Here is a 23,503-nt window from a genome sequence, read left to right on the forward strand (position 1 = left end):
ATTTTGTATTCATATTGCTATGGAGGATTTAAGTATATTTACCATGTTGATGTTATAATTGTAGTCACGTGAAATCCCGACAACATATCATCATCATCTATGTGTCGGCTCTTATTACTCTCAATGTGTCTTTAATTCATCACCTTCAATGACAAGAAAAGCATGTTTGCTTTGAAATCAAAACACGATTATAATCTGTGCTAAACTTTGACAGCAATTCAATTTTTAAATTGTCAATATTGACAGTTGCCAATTTGCCAAAATTCATGAAAGTAAGATAAATTGTTGGTGTTGTAGTGATAGATTTTTATTGATTGCTCTGAAACACTACTTTACATGTAACTGAAAAAGCAACTGAATACTAATTTAAATTAACAATTTTGTGTAAAATTATATCATTACTGTTAAGTGAAACCTGATATCGTCGTTAAAAATATCTCAAGCTGATTATTTATGATTATTAGTGCTAAAACTGGTAAGTTCTATATTTCCTTATTGTACAATTTATTTATGACAAATTGTGCATTTTGGTTTAATTATCTGTTCATTACCAGATGTTTTCGTGATTGAAGAATTTTGAAAAATATCGTGTTAACACATAAAATGGAAAAATCGTCAGTTATATTAAGCTTTCATGAAACCTTAATACATCAGTCTGATATAGAATTACTGGACGGGCCCTATTGGCTAAATGATACTATAATTTCCTTTTATTTTGAGTATCTAGACAGAGTCATGTTCAAAAATGCAAAAGATTTATTATTTGTTTCTCCTGAAGTAACACAGTGTATCAAAATGGTTCAACCTGAAGAGATAAAAATATTTTTAGAACCTCTGAATATTAGAATGAAGCAATTTGTATTTTTTGCGTTAAATGATAACAACTCACCAGATATGGCAGGAGGTTCACATTGGAGCCTTCTTGTTTATTCCAAGATGGAAAGTTGTTTTTTCCACCTTGATTCGTCTTCAGGAAGTAATCATAATGTAGCATGGGACTTTGCTAGTCATTTGATGTCTTATTTGGCTAAACCGGGTAAGATTTGATGTTATTCTTTTTTAATTATAAATTTGCAATTAAATTAACAATGAAATGACTCTTTCTAGGTACTATTAGCTTCAGTGACAAGGAATGTCAGCAGCAAAACAATGGCTATGACTGTGGAATACATGTTATTTGCAATACCGAAGTGCTAGCTCATTGGGCTTCCAAGTATGGAGACATAGGCTCTTGTGATATGAAAATTAAAGTCAATCCAAATCAAAAACGAAAGGAAATTATGAATATAATAAAAAGTCTTGCTAATGTGAAATAAAACTAAACTAATTTAATTGGTGCATATTTGAACCTAGACAAAAGTATAGGTATATTTTAAAGATAAATTCAATAAATTGTTATTTTTTAATACTGTATGTCTGTGTACTGTGTTCATGCCTGTAATTGAGTACAATTCCATAAGGCCATATTTAAAACTAGCTGTAGCCCGCGACACTGTGCAGGATTAATAAAAAACCTTGTTAGTAGTCTATGTGTTCTAACAGACTATGTTCTATATCTATGCTAAATTTCAGCAAGATCTATGCAGCCATTCTGGAGATACCTTCTAACAAAAATCCACCCATCCATACATCCAAACATTTGCATTTATAATATTAGTAAAATCATATTTTATTGATTTTAAGATATCTATTTCTAATTGATAGTAAACTGTCAATTATCAAACATCCATTTTTTTCATCTCAACTTAATTTCTTACTGTTATCTGCAGCTATTATGTTAAAATGAGGCTTTAAGTCCACTGCATTTCTTGTCATTGGGTCAATATGTGAAAAAAATTTAGGATATTCAATACATTCAGTGACATTGTCTCACCTTGCAAACTTATTTCACGAAAAAATCATAGTGACACAGAATGTAACATAATGCAAATGTAATACAATTATACAATAATTGTGGTTTAATCTAAGTCAGAACACATACCCAAAATGCTTTACAATAAATTAAATAAACAGATTTTTTTAATATTGCTTATACAATTTTTTCTTTTATAAGATAGCTACAGAATTAATTAATTCTATCAAAAGAGGGTTTAAATAATACAAACATACTTTAAAATGAATATAATTATTATAATAAAATAACTTCTTAGTAAAAAAAAATAGGTAAATATTATAATAATCTGACATATTCCTAAATGTAATTATTGTTTAGGCCTTTTGAGGTTCTCTCCATCCTCCAAATGCTGCATCAAGCTCTTCAGCCATAGCTAAACATAATCTGTCATTATTGTGATTTGCTATTACTTGAATACCAATGGGCAGACCGTCCCTACTCAGTCCCAAAGGTACTGTTGTTGATGGAAATCCGAGACAGTTTATGATAGCTGTGTATGAGAAATTCATCGGCCTAAATAGTGGCTCATTGTGGTACGGAGCTGTGGTTGGATGGGTTGGGTATAAAAGTACTCCATCATCACCAAGCGTATCATTAAATACTTGTTCCAATTCATCACGCTTTTTCAAGAAATGGTTATATTTGTCATCACCAATTTTAGGACCACTATAATCAAATAGTGCTGTGACTAGAGCTATCAATGTGTTTCCCGAACAACCGATAATATTTTTAAATATCTCCTTGCATATTGAGTATATGCTATCATTTTTCATAATAAAATATCCGAATTTCTTCTCGTTCTTCATATTCGCTAGCCAAATAGCGATAGATTGTCTTAGTTGTTGTATCTTTATTTCTACTGGTTTCATTTGATGTTTAACGTTTAAAAACTCTACGACTTTCTTCATGGCTGCGATGATCTCAGGATCCACGGGGTCCGTTAATGGGGCATCGTTGCTGAATTGATAGTAAACCTTTAATTTTCCAACATCGACTTTAGCATCTAAATTTAATTTCTTACTGTTATCTCCAGCCATTATGTTTAAAAGAGGCTTTAAATCCACTGCATGTCTTGTCATTGGACCGATACCTGAAGAAAAAGTTAGGATATTTAATACGTGTGTAAGTGTCGTCGACTCGCCTTCGAATTCATTTCAACACAAATAAAACGTATTGGCACGGAATGCTCTGTAATAATAACTGTAGTTTCTAAGTCAGAATATTGTACCCACCCAAAAATGAATTGAGCAGCTCTGTCTGAGGTATGGGATATTGGCCTGAGTTGGAAACGATATTCCTGGATGGCTTGTGTCCGAAAATGCCATTGAAATATGCTGGCATTCTAATGGAGCCCCCAATGTCGGAACCTGTTAATAAATGACAAGTTTTATTAATTGGATCATATAGTTCCATAAAATCTTCTTTTTGTATTGAAAATAAAGTGAGAAAATTTTCTACTTATGTTTTTTTAACATTAGTGTTTTTTTGACACTTTTAAAACTAAATATACCGATTCCAAATATACTGCCAGCCGCTGCTTGAATACATCCCTCGCCACCTGAAGAACCTCCAACTATCCGCGTCGTATTGTAGGGGTTATTGGTCCTTCCATGTATATGATTGTGAGTCTCCCACCTTAGAAACATTAACTAATTATAAAACTACTAGCTTTTGCCGTCGAGTTCCTCGCGGAATTTAAAAAAAAACCTTAATGAGTAGCCTGTGTGTTCCTCCAGACTATGTTCGACATTTGTGCCCAATTTCATCAAGATTCGTTCAGCTTTCCAGAGATGCCTTCAAACATCCATATATCCTTCTAAAACTTCGCTTTTATAATATTAGTAAGATTTAGGAACGGCTTTGCCTGCATAGACATATACACAAATTAACTAAATCTGTTGACCTGATAAATATTCTGAGGATCTATTCTAAACTTTATTTCCTATATTTTGTAAACAAAGGCCATGTCGCATCAAGGTTACGAACCCAGTTGTTATCACGAGGCTACGTGCTATGGCGTAAACAATAATTGCCTTTGTACTTTATAAAAAAGTGAAGTAGGTATAAAATAAGGAGCAAACACGAGTGATGACATTACGAATAGTTCACAATAATCACAAAATCAAAATAGATTCACGATAGCACGTCTTAGAGAAATTGCACGTTGATATGTAAATGTTTGCCACTTCTGATATAGGGTTATGTTACAAACTAAGTTTACCCACATTAACGTAATACATATGAAGTTGTGATTGGTTGAGATCACAAAAGGGATCAATATAAGCTGTGTCTGTTTGGAGTTATTTTTATAAGTGTAAACTTTATTCGTAGTTTACCTCTGTCCATATAAACATTATTTGTCGTCCCGTTCATCCTCCTTTATACATTCATTGGTGAAAACCCACGGTATGTTTACGTAACACGACACAGTCAAGGTCCATCGCATGCTTGCGTGTTGACTGTGTATTTTTCCAAGATCGTGGCTATTAAGTCGTATTGCCAATGTGGCTAACAATTGTGACATCAGTCGATAATAACAGTACTGGTGTTAAATTTAATATAAGTAAATGTCTCAAGTTATTATTTAATTATTACACATTTATTATGTTAAGAAACAACAGCCTACATTATTACCGCATACAGCTTATTTAAGTAATAAAATAATTACTTCAGCATACCTCGTAAACTTTTATAACAATAGTATAATTTTTTATCTATACTACTGTAGTGGTTAACGTGCGTTTTCACTGCCCGTTGACCAATCTTTACAAACAGAATAAGAGATGACAATATCTTTTAGTACGGTGGAACTCCACGGGTATTACAAATTACACATCTATTATGTTTATAAAGCTCTGGTGAAATTAGATCTTAAATTGCGTATCTTGTTCCATTACAGCACATCAAGATCCACGATGGTCTTCCGTTCTTTTGTTCGCGTTTCGCGCATTAGAATGAAGTGCATTGTTTCATAATTTATAATGCACACAGAAAAGGAACTGGACTTTAGTTAATCTGATTCTTTAGTCAGACGATCATTGTTCGTCGCAATCTGATAACTATATAGCTACGAATAATATTTAATGCAAAAAATACGTAAATAGCTCGAAATCAAAAAAAAAAGATTAATGACAAATAGTTCATTAAATATCTATACGCGATTATATAAAATTGGATTTTATATCTTTATGTGTTTAACTAATTTTATTTTTGATACTAAACTTTATAAATTATGTTCTACCAATAGAAGATATTTATAAAGTTATTTACTTTACAATTTTATACTTATTTTGAGCAATAAATGAGATTATTGTAACAATAAAAATTTTAACGACCTTTATACGACGAGTTATTTCTGATTTTTACGTCTTCAAAACCGTGGTAAAACTACTTTTTTACTCGACTGCCAAATAAGGCAGTGTTTTTCGTGCGTATGTAAGCTTGTTTTTATATATGTGGGTTTGTATGTAGGTAAATTCCATTGGTACGGCGTAAACGACCGAACACCGTAGCGTCATAGGATGGGTACATGTATTGGACGTAGAAAGAAAGATTTTCAATTAGTGTAGATCTTGCTAATAATAAAAATGCGAAAGTTTAGATGGATGGATGTTTGTTTGAAAGTATCTCCGGAACGGCTCAACGCATCTTGTTGAAATTTGGCACAGATGTAGAACATCAGTCTGGAAGAACACATAGGCAACTTATTACGTTTTTTAATTCCGCGCGGACGGAGTCACGAGCGACAGTTAGTTTATCTATATATCGAACTTTTTTTTACATAGCCTAATCAATTTTTCCATTATTTCATAGTAATATTTTATGTAAAATCAATAATTCCAATATAGGCATTAATCAGTCGAGTTTTTTTTTTCTTTGATCACGTTGAGGTGCTATTTGTGCCTAAACAATGGTATATTCGCAGCTTACAGTCTCAAAGGTCACAATTTCAATGTTCAAACTCCACTTATGTTATTCTTATGCAAAATTCAACTTTATGCGTACCACATGCAAAGTTCAGGAACGTTTGTAAGTCCAATAATGATGGCACCTTTGTTACGTAACAGTTTTATAACGTCAGCGTCTTCCTCGGCGATTGTGTCCTTCCGTAATACCACACCTGCTGTTAGATGTAGTCCTGGAATATTACAATTATAAAGTTAATTAATCTTACAAGAAGCTTTAGACCTTTATCCATATTAAACGGGGAATTTCAATCAGTTATACCAGACTTGCAAATGCGGGCTTAAAATTTCTTTAAATAATTTGTGGAACTATCACGAAACAGCATAGCTATTAACAGGGGACCTCACCCAAGGGCTTGGCTATTTTTAGATACCACAACTTTTGAAAAATAAAAGTATTGTGAAGATCTGCAAACTATTTTTTTTGTACGAGAAACCTCTTACGGCAAAAAGAAACGGCAATAAAGGATGGGGAATTGGAGAACTTTATGCAATATATGCATAGTAAGCTTTCAAGCACGTTTTATCTGTTTAGTCTGCATCGAGTTTTACCAGATCTACGAGTATTTTGGCCAAGTCGCTAGCGCAATTTAAAACTAGTTTTGTTTAATTAATTCATTCACGACATTGAAAATGTATCAAGTTAAACAATTCCATCGCAACGGAATATTAAATTGTAATTTAAATTTGGCGATTTTTTTAAATAGATAGGTATTTAAAAGTCAAGGCAAGTCTGTTAAGTAGCAAGTAAATTACAAAAATTATGCACTGAACTTTTTCAATGACTGTCCGATTTTATTTAATATAATAAAAAATCAATGGTTAGTTACCTTTTACTCCAATACAGTCTTTAGTTGTAAAAGGGACGCCTAAAAATGGTACGTCTTGCGCTAGTTGCTGTTCTGTTTTAGTTCCACTACTGACAAGGTCATCTGCCTCTTTGGCCTCTTTAAGAGCCAAATTAAAACGATCCTCAACAAAACAGTTGAGTGCGCTGTTAATGTCACGTATACGCCGAATACATGTTTCTACAACTTCCACACTAGAGATCTGAAACAAAGACACAGGTTTCTCACATATTCTAATAAAATAGTTATTGCTATTTACCAAAAAATATTACTTCATAACCTTTAACGTACAGACACACTGATTAGATAACCGTATCATTTTAATAACTTTATTAGTAAATATGCATTTGTATACGATTATGGATTTAGTTGCTAGGTTATTCTATCCTATTGTTGTTGCTAGGTCTTTGAATCTATCCTCAACCTACACGATTTGTACGTTAAGTTTTTAGAACATCAAGAATGTTTTAGGGTCTTACTTATTTTGCATTGCAACGAAACACAATCCAGTTTGAATTGGAACTAGGGCTGCCCCTTTTTCGGGTATGCATGGTGAGTATTCTACTAAGGATTTTACCTCTATGTATTTGGGTCAGGAAGGTCAGGGTAATCAATTCGAATTAAATTGCCTTATTCGTCGTCGGCAGACGATCAACAGTAGACGCTTTTTTTGTCATTGAACGTCATTTTTTGTCCGTTTTCCGCCAAGAAGTCATGGGTAGATATGTCACCCGTCATAATTATTGATGTAAAAGATTGTAAACGTAGTATATTTCCGCGTTATATATTTTAAATCACAATCTTTAAAAGGCCCTTGAATTTCGTAATACATATTATCAATAGTTTTATCTTTTAAGCGTTGGACATTGTGAAACCCATTCTTTTTGTACATATGGTACGTAAAAAATATATTTTTTATCGGAATCGTTTGGGACATGCTATTCATTTGGTAAAAATATATAGGACAGCTTTTTGCCTCGTTCAATTTGCCGGTTATTCGTGCGTCTAACAAATGAATCACCGAGTGACGTCACTGGCCAGCAAACTACTCTCGGTTGTTGCCATTATCAATCAATTGAAATTGTTAATATTTCACAGTCAGTGCACTTATAAGTCACTCGCTCATTTTTGACCAATACATAGTTGAATAGTTTTTGGTGTTCCATATTATTTTTAGGCTTATCGAAGCCTAATAATATGTTGAATCTATTACAATGAGCAAAAATATAATTATTATTTTTTTAGTAAAATTTTTGCATTTGTGTTTGTGGAATAAAATTCGAATCTTTAAGTAAGATACAAGTAAATTTCTGTTATCGATACAACAAAACCAAAAGGCAAACTACTAAAAGGAAATATGTGTCATAATAATAAGGATATCTCGAGGGTGCCTATATGTACAAATATAAATCACATATATACATATTATCTTAATAGAATTGCACGTAGAATAATTTTTGTTTTCTGTAACAGTGCATGTGTCATTGTGTCACATGTCAAAATTCCATAATGAAATTTCCTTCTAAGAAATATACCAGCAATCTTGTATATACTTAACAAATAATGTTATCTTTATATTTAATACAATCTTTAAGTCAACATTATGAGTGCGCGGTATATAAATTACAGTCATACCTCTTTTCGTCTAATTTTCTTAGCAACTTCAACAGCCGGTAACTTAAGGATGTCATCTGTTATGGGAGGTAACTTCTCCCCTTCTGCGCCGTAATATAAAGTAAAGAAGAACCTAGCCACGGCTGCAATCGCTAAACGCACAGAATGTACCACTCTTAACTTTAGACCGATCGGTTTATTTGTTATCTCTGAATTCATTTTTACACTTTTTGACTGACAGTCTATTTAAAAAATTGATTAATATTATTTTAAAATTTGCTCGTGTTTATTCTATTGCGATAGTTCGGTAACTACAACGAAAATGGGTTTTATTAAGATGTTTATTGTACTTGCCAGTTTATTATAGAAATTATAAACGCACAACTTATGCCGTGCGTTGTCTGACTTGTACTAAATGGTATCGCGGGAAGGGGGGGGGGGAGGCGGGGTACAAACAGCGTTGTGCTGCTGCTGTGGTCAGACATTCGACACAGCGCTATCGCTATCTTGCTCAGATACGTGTGCGTGGTGTCGCGAATAGGGCTGTCGGCCATACTTTATGGCACTTTATTTTAGTTAGATTATTACAGAGTGCACTTTATCGAGCAGACAAATGGTCGTAAAATTTCCACCAGCATCCCATTTTTTTATAAATTGTCGCAACACTATTAGTCTTTAGTAGGTTCACGAGGAACCTACTAAAGACTAATCGGAAATGATCGATATGATAGTTGGAACAATCACATGTGCCATACGGTATGCCGTACACTTATACATTTTTATTAAATTACTCCTTTTACTCTTTATCAATAAAAAGACATGATTTTATACTTTTAAAAATGACAACCCTAGTCACGGACGACATGTGTCACATCACGAGTCACGACTATCCTCGTAGTATCCTGAAATTACTATGATGCAATGTTCATGCTTAAAAAAAAATATATGAACTATTTCACTGACAGCTTTAACCTTTTACGTGATCGTAAAGTTAATAATATAGCTCGATTACGTCTTAATTTGACTTTGGGAGGAAGCCGTAGGAGACCAAAAATGATTTTCTTTTATTTCATACTCCTTTATCTTTTCAGAACAAGATGTCACAAGCTACAGAAAAGGAACAAACTGAAGAAACAAATATAAATTCCTTGAATATGAAATTACCTAATGTTCTTTGCACCGCTGAATCGATTTCTGAAAAATCGGATTCTAAGCCTAGTATCCTACTTTCTTCGGAATCTAAGTTATCTTTACCTTCAAGTCTTGGAACTCCCACATCTCCGTTACGGTTATCATCTCCACTGTCACTACCTAATTCGCCCACGCCTTTTATAAAGACATCACTGCAAAACAGCGCTGCGAAGACGGATGCATCCCGATTGCCCTCGCCACAGCAGAAATCTAACCTGCAAACTGCCAACATTAATAGTGGTTCTGCTACAGGTAAGTTTCTATTGCAGATTTTCATTTGATACCGATTTAGTAATCACGATGAATAGTTATTTTTGTCGATACCAATTTAACTACATATTCATTTACACTGCTACAAAAATAATACAGCAATCTCCTGTTGGTGCCGGAAAATAGCGGATGAAATCAACAAAGCGCATTGGAACTAGTACTAGTAATCCCAAATCGTTAATTAGGAATAAACAATATGCGTTATCGTCAATTACTAATGAATTGTGAATAACACACAATTGCATATAACTTTAACGATCTCGATAGCTTCTGTTATATTTATTACTAGATGTATGTTAATTCCGCGCGAACCGTCCGCGCGGAATTAAAAATAATTAATAAGTAGCCTTTGTATACTTCCAGACATTATGTTCTACTTCTATACCAAATTTCATCAAGATCCATTGAGCCGTTCTTATTAGTAAGACCTAATTTCGCTAAACCTTCTTTGAGGGATACTTATCGTACCCGAATCAAGTACACTCCTTGGTCTCTTGTAGAAATTTGTGGAAAATGTATTCAATTAAGAAGTCAAGCTTTTTAATCAACATTAAAAGGGAGAAGTTTCTTTATTCGTCTATATGTTTTTTGTGTAAAACATGAAAGGGACTACTGCTTGAACCTTTTTCTCGTTACCCAGCCGTATTAAAAAAAATACTTCAAGTTACGTTATAACATGTGTTGTTTATTGTATAAATAATTACGAAGAAATCTTACAAAAAATGCCTTAAGAATTTATAAATTATTAAAGGCTTAAAGTTTTAAATAATCTTAATGAGAACTCAAAGTAGATTCAAATTTAATTTCAAGTACCTGAACGGAGCTTTTGAAATTCAGCTTAATGAAATAAGTACTAGTACTCTTGAACTATTTTTAATTCTAGTAATACGTTTTCTGTAAAGTAGAAAGATGCTTTTACGAACAATTTCTTGGTACGGAAGTTAATACTTTCTTAATAAAATTTGATTAACTTTTAAAATATAACATTGACTTCAAATAAGTCTAAGTTTCTGCTAGCAGTTTTTTTTAAAATTCATTTATTGATTATAAAAAATTGAACCGAGTTTTATTATAGTTATAGTTAAACAAATTTAGACTTTCCCTTCGATATTTATTTGTCCTATTTTGTATCCGACACTTACTTGAAAGATTTGTAACTTAAGAATAAAATAAATAATCTTAATCCATATAGCTTCTACCTACTTCGAATTAAAAAGATAAAAATAATAAACAACGGATGTTAAAGAAAGAAAATGTATTTTAACTCATTCAGACACAAGATTTACTCAGCTTTGTGTAAACATGAAAATATCTTTTCTATAGGTTATTTTCATTTTCTATAGACAGGCGGTAGCAGTATGAATAAAAAAGCGAAAACAGTTAGAACTTGTGTAAATAGTACTATTTTTTTTTACTTGTTTAATACCCAAATAGTTTTTCTACTTTAAGAAATAAAATTAACGCCAAAATTAACCTTGAGAAATAAGAAAACAAAAAAATAAAAACGTAGTTAACAAACGCTCGGATTTTCACTGTAAATAATGAAAACTCTGGAATAGCAAAAGCCTTCAGGTCTCGGCCCTGAACGTCGCAAATCGTAGTCGAGCGCAGAACGCCGTCGGGGTTGCCTGTGTTTCGCATCTCCTACCGATCTCAAATTACACCCGATTTACATACGATATTATCTGTAACGTAATTTTTAAAATAGAGAATAAAATCTATATTTTCATTCTATCTAAATTATTATTTTAAATGTAATACTTTGATGTTTTATTGTAATTTTCTGATCGTCCTTGCCCTAGGTAAAGTGTTTAGAGAATTCATGCTGATGCATTTAGTTGGAAACAATATTGTGTTAGTGTTGCATATTGATACGTGAGTTTGTGATTAAATCTGTGTTGATATACATGTTAATATCAATCTAAATTCAATGAATGATAATGTAATGTGATGTGATATGATGTGATAATCTCAAGTGATGCCTTGTTGTGGATGCTGGTGGCATGGCAGACAGAGACATCGACCCCCTGATCCAGATAAATCAGGTTATTATAAATATAATTGTTTATATGGTTTAATTATGGTTAAATTTAAAACTTGGAAATAAATTTACATCTTATATATATAAAAGAAAGTCGTGTTAGTTACACTATTTATAACTCAAGAACGGCTGAATCGATTTGACTGAAAATTGGTGGGCAGGTAGCTTAAAACCAGGAAACGGACATAGGATAATTTTTACCCCGTTTCCTATTTTTTATTCCGCGCGGACGGAGTCGCGGGTAAAAGCTAGTTTATAATAAATAAACATAGTTTATAAATGATATTTTGCTAGAGTTTATATTCTTCTAGTAAGTGCCTACTAGCGTATTTTAATATTCTTCGTTTTCATACGATTCACGCTCTCAATGTCTCAAATCTCATGGAGCTTTTACCTGTAATGTTTCAGAATTAGCAAACGCGATGTAAATAGATAAGGCATTCCTTTTAGACTTTTTTTAGCTTTATTTTAACTTTATTTCTGTATCACAAGAAACATTAATTTAAAGTTTAGGTTTGTTTTAATTTTGTACTAGAGTTGCTGTATACTTATTAAGTAAACTTTTGATAACTTTTCCTTTTGCTTTTGATGCTTATTATGTAGCGTTCTTCGTAAATACAGTGAGGCAAAATTCAATATAATCTCGCTTGTAAATTTCCTGCAATGCAGTATTGCTAGTACAGTCTCCCAAATAAGCAGAAAGTTTTCATATAGTAATAATTCTAAACAACTATAAAATAGAGCAAAAGTTGTTATAAGGGATTTTAGAAGTACTAAATTGATATTAATTATGCGAACATTATTAAAGTTCGGCTTTAATACAAATAAGTACTGTTTACATACTGCTATATACCTAAATAACGAATGTAACATATACCATAACATCTCTAATATATAAAATTCTCGTGTCACAATTTTCGTCACCGTACTCCTCCGAAACGGCTTGACCGATTCTCATAAAATTTTGTGAGCATATTCAGTAGGTCTGAGAATCGGCCAACATCTATTTTTCATTTTTTTTTTAACTGCGCGTGTACGGAGTCGCGGGCGACAGCTAGTAAACATATAAAATAGATAACATACATTGTTTACTGAGGCCAGTGACGCAGAACCGTTAGCACACAACTTGATGGGCGTAAAGCTGCCAAGTACCCTCAAGCCAAAGCAAACACCGTCCTTGTGAAGATATTTTGATTGTGTTGCCAGCTACTCGTATTAAAGATTCATTCCAGGCATTGTCTCTTCAAAAATAATAACGTGTCATAAAATCTTGTATTCTGAACGTAGAAAAACTTGTTGAAAGGGGTGGAAATGTGAAACACTGCATTGTAGGAAGGATAAGGAATGTAAAAAACAAGTTTTATCAGTGGTGTGGTAGACCCCGCAACAAAAATGGAGGCCTAATTTTAGTCCACGTTCCTTTCCCGCCTTTTTCTTATAAGGAAATTATGGGAAGAGAAAGTGGTTTTGGCGGAAGAGGGAACCTATAGCAAGGGGAAATATATGTATGGAAATGTATGTATGTCCCTTCCTCCCTTGACTAAAGGAAGATGTACATGGGCAGCGGTCGCTTCCCTGTTCAGAGAATTTAGGTGGCCACTTGTTCGTCTGCTGCCTTATAATATTGGAAAAAAAAATCAAGGGTTCCAAAAATGTTTGGAAAAATTGTACACTGATGATGAAATGAATAACTGATATTATAATCCTCGTCGTCTGTACAAATGACATGTCTGACAAAATGATTACCAAAATCAAAATCCGCTTTAACTGGCTGGCTGGCTACATATGGTCATTGTTAGTATTTTACCACGTTACTAACAAGCTAATCTTACTAATATTATAAATGCGAATATTTAGATGGATGGATGGACGTTTTGATGTTTGTTTGAAGGTATCTCCGGAACGCCTCAACGGATCTTGATGAAATTTGGCACAGGTGTAGAACATAGTATGGTAGAACACATAGGCTACTTATTACGTTTTTATTTAATTCCGCGCGGACGGAGTTTAGTGTGATATACATCGAATATTTATATAATGAATTCGATAACTATCACAACCTATCCATTGTAGTTGGTTTACAACATCAGCATAGTTACCTTTGTTGTAATTATTCTACCCAATTATTACGTATAAAGGGAAATATTATTGCTCGAAATAGAGCAATATAAGACCCGAGGATAAGAATATTACTTGAATAAATCGGGGCTCTTGTAAGCAAATATCTGCGATCCTTATAACGTACCATTTGGCCGTAATGACCGAATCACAAAGAAGGGTTTGTTGATTTTTATTTCGGGAACCTTGCGTCCCGGGCATTTATTATCATAACAGTTCATAACTTACAAACTTTTTATGAAGTTTTACGTGTATTGTTATTCTATATTAATGTAATTTTATATCATATTTTTTTTAGATGTTATTCGCTTGAGCCTGAGTGTTTTTAGAAAAGCTAGTGTAATCATCATCATCATCATCATCAGCTCACTATACGTCCCCACCGAGGGGCTCGGAGCCTACCCAAATTTTAGGGGTGACTAGGCCATAGTCAACCACGCTGGCCAAGTGCGGGTTGGTGTGTAAGGTGAAAACAAATGAATTAAACATCTTTATATATCTGTATGTATCTCACAACTGTTTATTATAAAAATGTTCATTCGCTTAGTCAGAAAAAAAGGTCGGTCAAGTACGTCGGTAAAATGGAGGAAAACGATCTAACGAAATTTCTTTTATTTCTTCTAATGTGAATTGCAAAAGGGATAAGTATTTCGAAATTTACAATACCAGAGAGCTTTATTTATGTTTTTTGAATATAGAATTGTAGCTGACTTTCTCCAATGTTTTTTTTATTTTTACAAAATGTTCGTAAATTTAACAACCGAGTTCCATTTGCAAATTGTTTTTTTTTTGTAAATTTTTATGAATGGTCCAAAGAGAGCTAATGAATCAACTTCACAAGGAAAATATAAAAAGTTTACGGATCATACTTGCTCATGTTGTTTAGCAATTTTCTATACAAAAAAGGCCTAAATTGTATAATTTTCTTTAATTGCTTGGTATAATACTGTACAGAGATAGTAAATACAAATAAGACTTTACGCAAGCGAGTCACGTACGGAGCCAACGAGAACAAATTAAGTATTGTTAACTATTGTGTAAATATGGACCTTTATAATTAAATATTCTCTATGACAGAAAGGAAAATGGATAAGTACGCTCCAGCAAAAAAAGATATTTATTTTCACGAAGGAAACAAACAAGTACTTAAAAAAAAAGTTTTTTTCTTTATTACTTTCAAAAGAGTTAGGTGAACAGTTCTCGACATTTCAGACCTTTGACTTTCCTAATAACAATTTCACTGTCTCATTTGATTCCTAGAATCGTGAGATTCTTGATGTTTGTTGAAGACAACAACCCCGAATTCCCGCTCACAGAAAAAAATTAATCGTAAAATTTATGAATCACATGATAATAATATACTTTTTATCCATCTGAATTTAAATGTCGATAAAGATTGATACAAATATTTCTTATCATTTACCTACAATTCGTATTCGTCTTGGATTTTTTTTAATTATTTTTATTAAGATTTTGTTTACAATTTCTCATTCTACAGATAAAATATGTGTCGTCAAACCAATTTTAATTTAATATTTCATTAATCTAAGATCTGTACAATCCTTTAAATGTAACGTAACGAGTCCAGAGATTAACTTAATTACATTTCGGTGAGCTTCATAATTTGATTGTCATTTAGCCAAATGGAGAACCAGTTTGAAATTGTTTCGTATTTATGAATTTAAAGTATACTGTTCCGAGGAAAATTTAGCCTTAGATACCTACAGTCGAAAAAACCTTTTCAAAACATATTGTTGTCTCTGTTTTTCCATAAACAATGAGATAAACAACATAAAGTAAATCACTTATAGAAGTGAGGAGGAAACGATCGAAAGGAGATAATTTCGGCATACCAATCAGAACTAAATCAACTTTGTTTAAAACAATTTACAATTTTTTTTTAATTCGTAATGGCTCAATTATAATTGTTAATGTAAATACATACGTTGATTTACATGTTGGAAAGAGTAATATAGAACACAAAAGTAAATATTGTTGGAACATTTACCTTTGTGTTCATGTTAAAACAACATGCTTGTTTGTGTTCTGTTTTATGTTATCGACAGCGATCCTGATATTACTTCATAGAAGCGGTCGCGGACTTACCATGGGTTTCTGTGACCTTGATTTCTGTATAAAACATCGTCACCTCTTTCATTATTTTTGACAAATCAGAGATAAAAATATGTTTTAAACGGGGATTTTGGCCTCAGAAACCCACGGTTAGTCAGCGCACAAAAATAATCTATAAAATGCCCGGATACTTCGACTACTAGACGACAGATAGACAGACAAAAATATTAAAAAATTATTTGCTTTATAAATATAACATATTTTTAATATCACATACAGACACTACAATTTGTTTGTGAATCTTTATTGAAAACCGACGATTAGATTAGAATAAACTTTCAGCAGTTAAAAATGGAGAAGCTTTCACGCTTTAGTGCAAAAATACTTAAATAAATAGAGCTTACATCATTAATTTACTATTTTAACGACCTTGAGTCTGTGTAAATTACTAATACTAAAAATGTTTGCGTAAAGAAAGATATCTTTATTTTTATTCTTCACTTTTTAGTAGAAGTGAAAAAGCAGTTATTATTGTTAGATGTTTGTTGTAAAAGAAACTTTTTGATAAGAAACTGCTTTGAGATTTATAAGGAAATCTCAAAGCACTGGATTGGTCGAAGTTTTAAACTTTCTATTTTTTTTACCTTAAGAGAACGAATTTATCTTCGATCGCATTAAAGTTTCTAACATTTTTACTACTATTAAATCGAAATTGTACTGTTTACTTTGAAAGTATATCTTTTTAAGCCGACTTCAAAAAGAAGGAGGTTATGAATTCGACTGTATTTTTTATAATTTTTCTTTTATGAATAGTTGAGCCTAATTCAGCTTACTTATACAGTAAATTTTACTGAGGATAGGACTCGCTATATTTTTGTATATTATTGGAACTTTTTTGTAGATGTTGTATTGAAAGTTATTGTCGTAAAATCTACTACAGCAATAATGTTCTCTTTTTTAGCGTAGATGAAAAAAAAAGAAAGTAAATTCAGCTAAAGTGAATTCTTCAAACAAGTTATATAGAGGGAATTTCAGTTGTTCTTTTTATTACATTTAATGTTCGTTATGCAGGTTTTTTATTTTTTTAAATGTAGGTTATTCTGTTTATCTACTCGTATGCTTTAATCGAATGAACATACATTTACATAAAAATCAAACAAATACAACTATAAGTTCTTGTTTTCGGTGAAAATTCCATTGAAAATCAATATACATTGCATATCTGAAACCATAAATAATTGTTTATGTGAATAAATTAAATATATTTGAAGGGCTGTGAAATACTAGCTGTCGGCAGCGACATCCATCACTTGCATTTATAATATTAATAAGATTAATTTTTTTTCACTCAGGAAATCCGCGAAACAAATGTGCTCTTCAACCCGGCCACAGTCTTATGGATTGGATCCGACTCGGCAATTCCGGTAAAGATTTAACCGGCGTCGGCGGTCGGATGAGGCCGGTACATCCATCGGAACTTGCTACTCATAACACAAAAAGTAAGTGGGATTCAATAGCACAAAATTATGTAGAAGGGTGTAGACGAACAGCATAACGCATCGTGGAAATCATGTCTGTCAGTCAAGATTGTGACAAGATGGTTGACCTCAAGTCAGTAAACTGGCGAGTGGCTGTCTTTCGAAGTACGTGCTTAAGGCTGGTTTCCACTGTGTGTGTTTCTCACGGCTTTTATTGATATTTTTTTTGTTATAGATGACGCCTGGCTCGCGATACGCGGAAGGGTATATAATATTACACATTACTTGCCATATCATCCCGGAGGTGAGATTAATTTTAATATTACATAAAGTAATGTAAAACATTTACAATATTCTATTTATTATTTCATATTTGCACAAAGATATGTCAATTCGCCTATATGACAATTGTCGTTTGCACCTGCTTCTGTACCATTGAGGTTCAATTGTTTTTATCTTCTTTATCATTTACTCTTTCTTTTAACGAAATGTGACTAAATTGTAATATTATATTCATACGATTTATTACACCTAGGACCTGAAGAATTAATGCGTGGAGCGGGTATTGATGCGACAGAGTTATTCGACAAAGTACATCCCTGGGTGAACTACGATTCCCTTCTCGCCAAATGTCTGATAGGTCCCCTACGCTTCGACAGACCCGACGCAGAAGATCTCTTCGATAACATCAGTTCATCACCGAAATCCGAACGTTTACGTGAGCCGTCCAAAGCTCAAGAACTTGTTAGAAAATCCATGGAGAATTTAGCTAATTGTATAACTCCGGTTAGAAAAAAAATAAGTAACAAAAGTGACGAGAATGTGAAATCTAGTCCGCCGAGTAAGATAATGCAAAGTTTGATACATTCAAGTGATTTACCTGTCACAATCAGTCGGAGAGCGGCTTCCAGTCCAGTTAAAAGTGAGACCAAAAACAATGATGATAGTCCGCCTGCTCTACGCTTTGACTGGATACAAACGTCGACAAAGCTCACGATTTCAGTGTATACTGGATATTTAGCAAATCCCGGAGCTTGTGCGAGACTAATAGATGGGGAACTACTTATAGAAGTTGTAACGGACGATTGGTTAAGAACCATCAAAATACTGCCGGAACAGGCACTAAGAGAACCTTTACAGTTACGTGTCTTTGCTGAAAGTGGAAAGATTGAAGTAAGTTGATCAAAGGTATAATACTCATGCACAATAACATGAGACTGAGCTGAGAACAACTGCTTTCTTTGCATATGGGCAAGTGAGAGGGCAGAAAACCTTGCTTTTCACTTGTTCTGTTATTGTGCTTGCTTAGTACCTAATTGCTCTGACTTTTATTTTTTTTAATACGGATTCATATAAACAATAAAATTCTAGGTAATCGCACAAAAAGCAGAAATGAAAGTATGGAAGAATTGTGGAGAGACGAGCTTAAGTAATGCTGTGAAAATGACAGCTGCGAGGACGGTGGAGTGCAGAGTTGAAGGGAGCAGCGCTGTGACGCACGACACCGTACTTCTGGCCCTGACGCCCCGATCTGGACCTGTGGTTATACCTATAGGGTATCACGTGCGAATACATCAAACACTCGCAGGTAATATATTTCATTATATATAAGGCATTTCTAAAAATATTTAACTGTTACGTAGAGTTTTAAACAGGGGAAGCCAGGAATGCCATAGCAAAAGTGGGCTCCTTTCTCCCACTCTGTTCTGAAGAATCTAAACTGTTATCAATATATTATACAATATAGGAGATAAGCTAGGAATATATTTTATTTTATACTGTAAAATAGAACAACTTGGTATGCGTTACTAGTAAAAACGTTATCTTTGACTTGTACTACCTTTGTTCTCTTCTTTTCTTTGTATAAATATAGATTTTCGTTCGAAATTTTCGCTGCCGTTTTCAGGATGGGACATCCTACAATATTTTCATCGAGACAGGCAATTAAATAGTCTTGGTCGGTTTTACCGGTGACAAGGAAAGATATAGTTGTATAGATTTTAATCTGTAAAATTAATTGAATGTCAAAGTGTATTCGCGTAAATATAGTCCGACAAGGGTATCTGAACCGGTGGGTATAAGTCAAACTAAATTACGACAGCTCACTAGGGCCCCTCTGTCAACGTCAAAAAATGTTACAAGATCCTCTTTGTATTGTTGCTGTCGTGGTTTTTTTCTTTTATGTCATTTTCTATGTTTTATTACGTTGTATATATTGTTGTATGTAAGTACCAACCGCGATATCAGCGCCTCTCTCACCGGTTCAGATATCCTTGTTTGACTATATACGAAAACGAAGCGATGGTCGATTATTTTATTATTTTTATTAAATCGAATATATCGACTTAGGTTCTGAATGTATACGATCGTATACACCAGTGGGGGACAACTGGGCCGCTGTCGACGTAACGGCGCCGCTCAAACTTGCCATAAAACGATATGAATTGGGCGTATTATCTCCGTTGTTGACGTCCTTGAAGATCGGCAGTCACGTCACAGTATCTGGTCCCTATGGCAATTTTAAACTCCAGAAGGTAATATTATTTAAATCAAAGTACATTTTAACAATAAAAGATACTGCATCGCATTCATCACAATTTGTCGTCTACAAATTCTAATAGCCGCTATGTACGACAGTGAAATTACACTATTAATGCGGTTTGAGGTATAAGTCTTATTTTCTTTCAGTTAAAAACAGTAAGAAAGTTATTTTTGATAGCAGCGGGTACTGGAATCACTCCAATGTTGGGCTTATTGAAATTCATGCTGTCAAGATCAAACCCACGATGGTATGTACTGATTGAATTTTACCATTTTAATTTCCTTACTAGAGATCTAAGGATTTAATAACTCAAAATAAGCTACAAACTAAACATAAAGTACTCATAACTAGCTATCTTACTAATATTATAAATGCGAATGTTTAGATGGAAATTTGGCACAGATGTAGAACATAGTCTGAAAGAACACAGGCTATACTTACTTTTTTAATCCGCGCGAACGGAGTCAAGGGTGACAACTAGTAGTTTATAAATGTCATATCGGATAAAGAAAGATTATTTTCAAGTAAATCTATAACGTCGTTAAGTCTATATGTTCATAAAAGACATTAAAATAGTATTGTTACTAAAACTTTCTTAAGATATTTTTATATATTTGAAAGCTAAACTCATGCTGTCCACTGCTTTCGCCTGTCATTTAAATCGATTTATTAACAAAGTATTTGAATATTAAATTGATTCATAAATAATAATGAAAACTGAAAATAAATCTAATTAAAATTCAGTTGATTTATTTTGTCTAAAAACAATGATCCATAAGCCATTGTTTATTCATTTAAAACTTCGATTACTTTATATACTTCGAAAGCTTTCAATAGTTCGACGTTTTCAATCCACTTTGTACTTTGTTTTGTTACAGCGAGCGAGTTACTTTGATATTCTTCAACAAAACTGAACGTGACATTTTATTCAGAGAGAATTTCGAAGATATAATGAACAAAGATGACAGGTAAATGGATTTCTGAATAACTGAGCATACTTAAGAAGGTTCTTTTTCATTAATTAGGTAAAATGTCTTATATACTAATATTACATTTTGTATATATCTTTTCACTCTTAATACAATTTTTCTTCATAAAAATGTACAAGACATACTTTACGATCAACATTTCTCCATTCCAGTACAATGTTGATATGTAGCGTTAAAATGCCAAGGTCTCATTTATTAAGCAGAAAACGTCCTTGGAAACTTCGAAGTTTGAACACTCGGTATTTCTGTTCTGAAATACTTATATCTTATTCAATACACATACGACACATATTTTCTTTTGCTTTATGTATTAAATTTATGACAACTTTTTTTGTTTATTTTTCATATAATTCTCATAAAAAGTCTTAAGACTAGGATTTATTTCTATAGATACATATAGTAGTAGCATTGATAAAACCTTTATTCCAGGCTTACCGTGACCCACGTGTTATCAAACGCGGGCCCGACATGGGCGGGCCGCAAGGGACGGATAACTAAAGAGCTTTTATCTGAAGCTTTAGACGAATCAGCTTTTATTTCCGATGACGAGCTTTTAAGTTACGCCTGTCTGTGTGGCCCGACAGAATTCACGCACGCCGGCATCGATATATTGAAAAAACTCGGTATAAAAGAAAAATGTATACATGCCTTTATAGGATAAAAGTTTCAAATTAGATGTAGCTCTAATTGTGTCTATTTTACTTAATGTAAATAATTGCGGGTAGGTTAATGAATAGATGTATTGTGATTACGTCCCAAGAGTGAGAAATAACCGTACACATATAAATAAAGAATAGCCTTCATTAAACATTAGTCGAAAAATAGGTCCCTCATTGGTAGAAATTATTGTATTTTATATAATAAAATAATATACACACAGTATTTTACCAATTATATATATATTTACTAAAAATAATCACAAACGTATAATCAGCCGCCGACCATGAGCAGGCTTATTATACGCACAATTTCTATAAATTCACATTTCGTTTTTTTATCAAAGACTATGCGTAATGGCGTAACGAATCGGTATAAAAAAAACATTTATTTTATGCCTTTGCCCATATTTTGACATTAAAATTATTCCTATCTTATAACTATAATTAATTCGTTGAAATAATTATTCTTTTTTTTTTCATAAATTTAAGCTGATTATGTTTTAAAAAAAGAAAATAATAAATGCGTTATTCTGCTCACAGTCGGCGGCGTTTTATCCATTAGTACTAGTAAATGGCCTATACATTAATATTTCATATCTGTATATATATTAAAACATAAACCATTACCTCTATAAAAAATATACATATTTTCAAATATCCATTACTTGTTAATTTAAAATAAATCCGTGACAAATTAGATTATTGAATACAAAGTAAATAGATGGTAAAAAAAAATCACAAAATAGATTCTTAATGAAAATAATAATATCCTTGTTTCACTATATTTTTCTTAATTGTGCAGGTTGTAATTATAAAATTAAATAGATAATTTTGAATTATTCTATTTTTCAATTTTCCTACTTTATTTGTACGTTACCTTTAATGTATAATGTGAAAATTAAAATATTTAGGGAAGACAAACTAAATTTTTATAAAAACATGTGTAAATAATAACTAGAAGCCAATTAAAAAAATAATATAATAAAAACATAAATTCATTATTTTCATTTATAACTATGTATTGTATTATTTTTGTACAAATACTCGGGAAAATATTTAAAATAACGTAGAATTTATATTTAAACGTTAAAGTGCCTACATTCCAGGTGTTTCTATTATTTTATGTATACAATGTTTTTGTTAAACAATTAATCTACTTAAAAAATTAATTAAATTTATTGAAAAAGTATTTGCTGTAGTTTTTATTAATAAACTCTACTCCTCTTAGTTACTCAAATTTCCCTTATATTACATTATGATCGCCTGTATCCTAAACTATATATAATATACATATATATACTGGAATATATATGTATTATGTATATAACTGATTTCTATACCTATATTTTTTGCTGTCATATGTACTGCAGTGTCGTTCTTCTGACCTAAACGGCTGAACGGATTTGAGAAGTGTTTTGACATTCAAGTCGTAATCACCAAATGTCAAGAGGGTACAAATCAGACGGGTTTTATTTTATTTTTTTCCATTTTTTTACAGTGTTATTTTCAAAAACTTTTTATAAAATTTTACGTGATACTAAACTATGTGTATTTAACTAAGCGTAACATGTTAGTTCACCAACTCACTTAAAAGTTTTATCGTTAAAGTTCCCGGCAGTCTAGTTGTAGCCATTGAATTATGGACCTCGTCGGATATTGATTTTCTCCGAATAGTTTTCATAGCTATTTATTATGTTTCTATTTATAACAATAAATGAAACTAATTTCTTTATCAAATACTATGAAAAGGCTTCAAAATAGTAGTAGTATAAGTGATAATACATCTGTATGTAGGAAAAAGCAATCATTTTTTTGTTCTGA

The 23,503-nt window shown here is 32.4% G+C and overlaps 2 protein-coding genes across 3 annotated transcripts; one reads left to right on the top strand and one right to left on the bottom strand.

Moving 5' to 3' along the window:
* Window positions 1-283: 283 nt before the first annotated feature.
* LOC106712095 (cytochrome b5 reductase 4) lies at window positions 284-21,849 on the top strand. 2 transcript variants are annotated; one of them, XM_045681145.1, is made up of 10 exons: window positions 284-475; window positions 9,413-9,764; window positions 17,367-17,513; window positions 17,728-17,796; window positions 18,028-18,665; window positions 18,864-19,080; window positions 19,842-20,026; window positions 20,181-20,281; window positions 20,913-21,002; window positions 21,453-21,849. In XM_045681145.1, exons 2-10 carry the CDS (start codon window positions 9,419-9,421, stop codon window positions 21,682-21,684), a joined length of 2,025 nt encoding a protein of 674 aa, XP_045537101.1. In that variant the 5' UTR covers window positions 284-475; window positions 9,413-9,418; the 3' UTR covers window positions 21,685-21,849. The 2 variants fall into 2 exon arrangements, with proteins under 2 accessions (XP_045537101.1, XP_045537102.1); XM_045681146.1 differs by lacking the exons at window positions 284-475; window positions 9,413-9,764 and adding an exon at window positions 11,603-11,827.
* Window positions 2,155-8,736, bottom strand: LOC106712167 (fatty-acid amide hydrolase 2-A). The gene is made up of 6 exons (XM_014504637.2): window positions 8,343-8,736; window positions 6,690-6,909; window positions 5,900-6,032; window positions 3,405-3,529; window positions 3,127-3,261; window positions 2,155-2,984 (listed from the first exon to the last, which is right to left on the bottom strand). The coding sequence occupies exons 1-6, from the start codon at window positions 8,538-8,540 to the stop codon at window positions 2,209-2,211; spliced, it is 1,587 nt and encodes a 528-aa protein (XP_014360123.2). The 5' UTR covers window positions 8,541-8,736; the 3' UTR covers window positions 2,155-2,208.
* Window positions 21,850-23,503: the final 1,654 nt, after the last annotated feature.

Source organism: Papilio machaon, chromosome 15, assembly GCF_912999745.1.
Source record: "Papilio machaon chromosome 15, ilPapMach1.1, whole genome shotgun sequence".
Lineage (NCBI taxonomy): Eukaryota > Metazoa > Arthropoda > Insecta > Lepidoptera > Papilionidae > Papilio > Papilio machaon.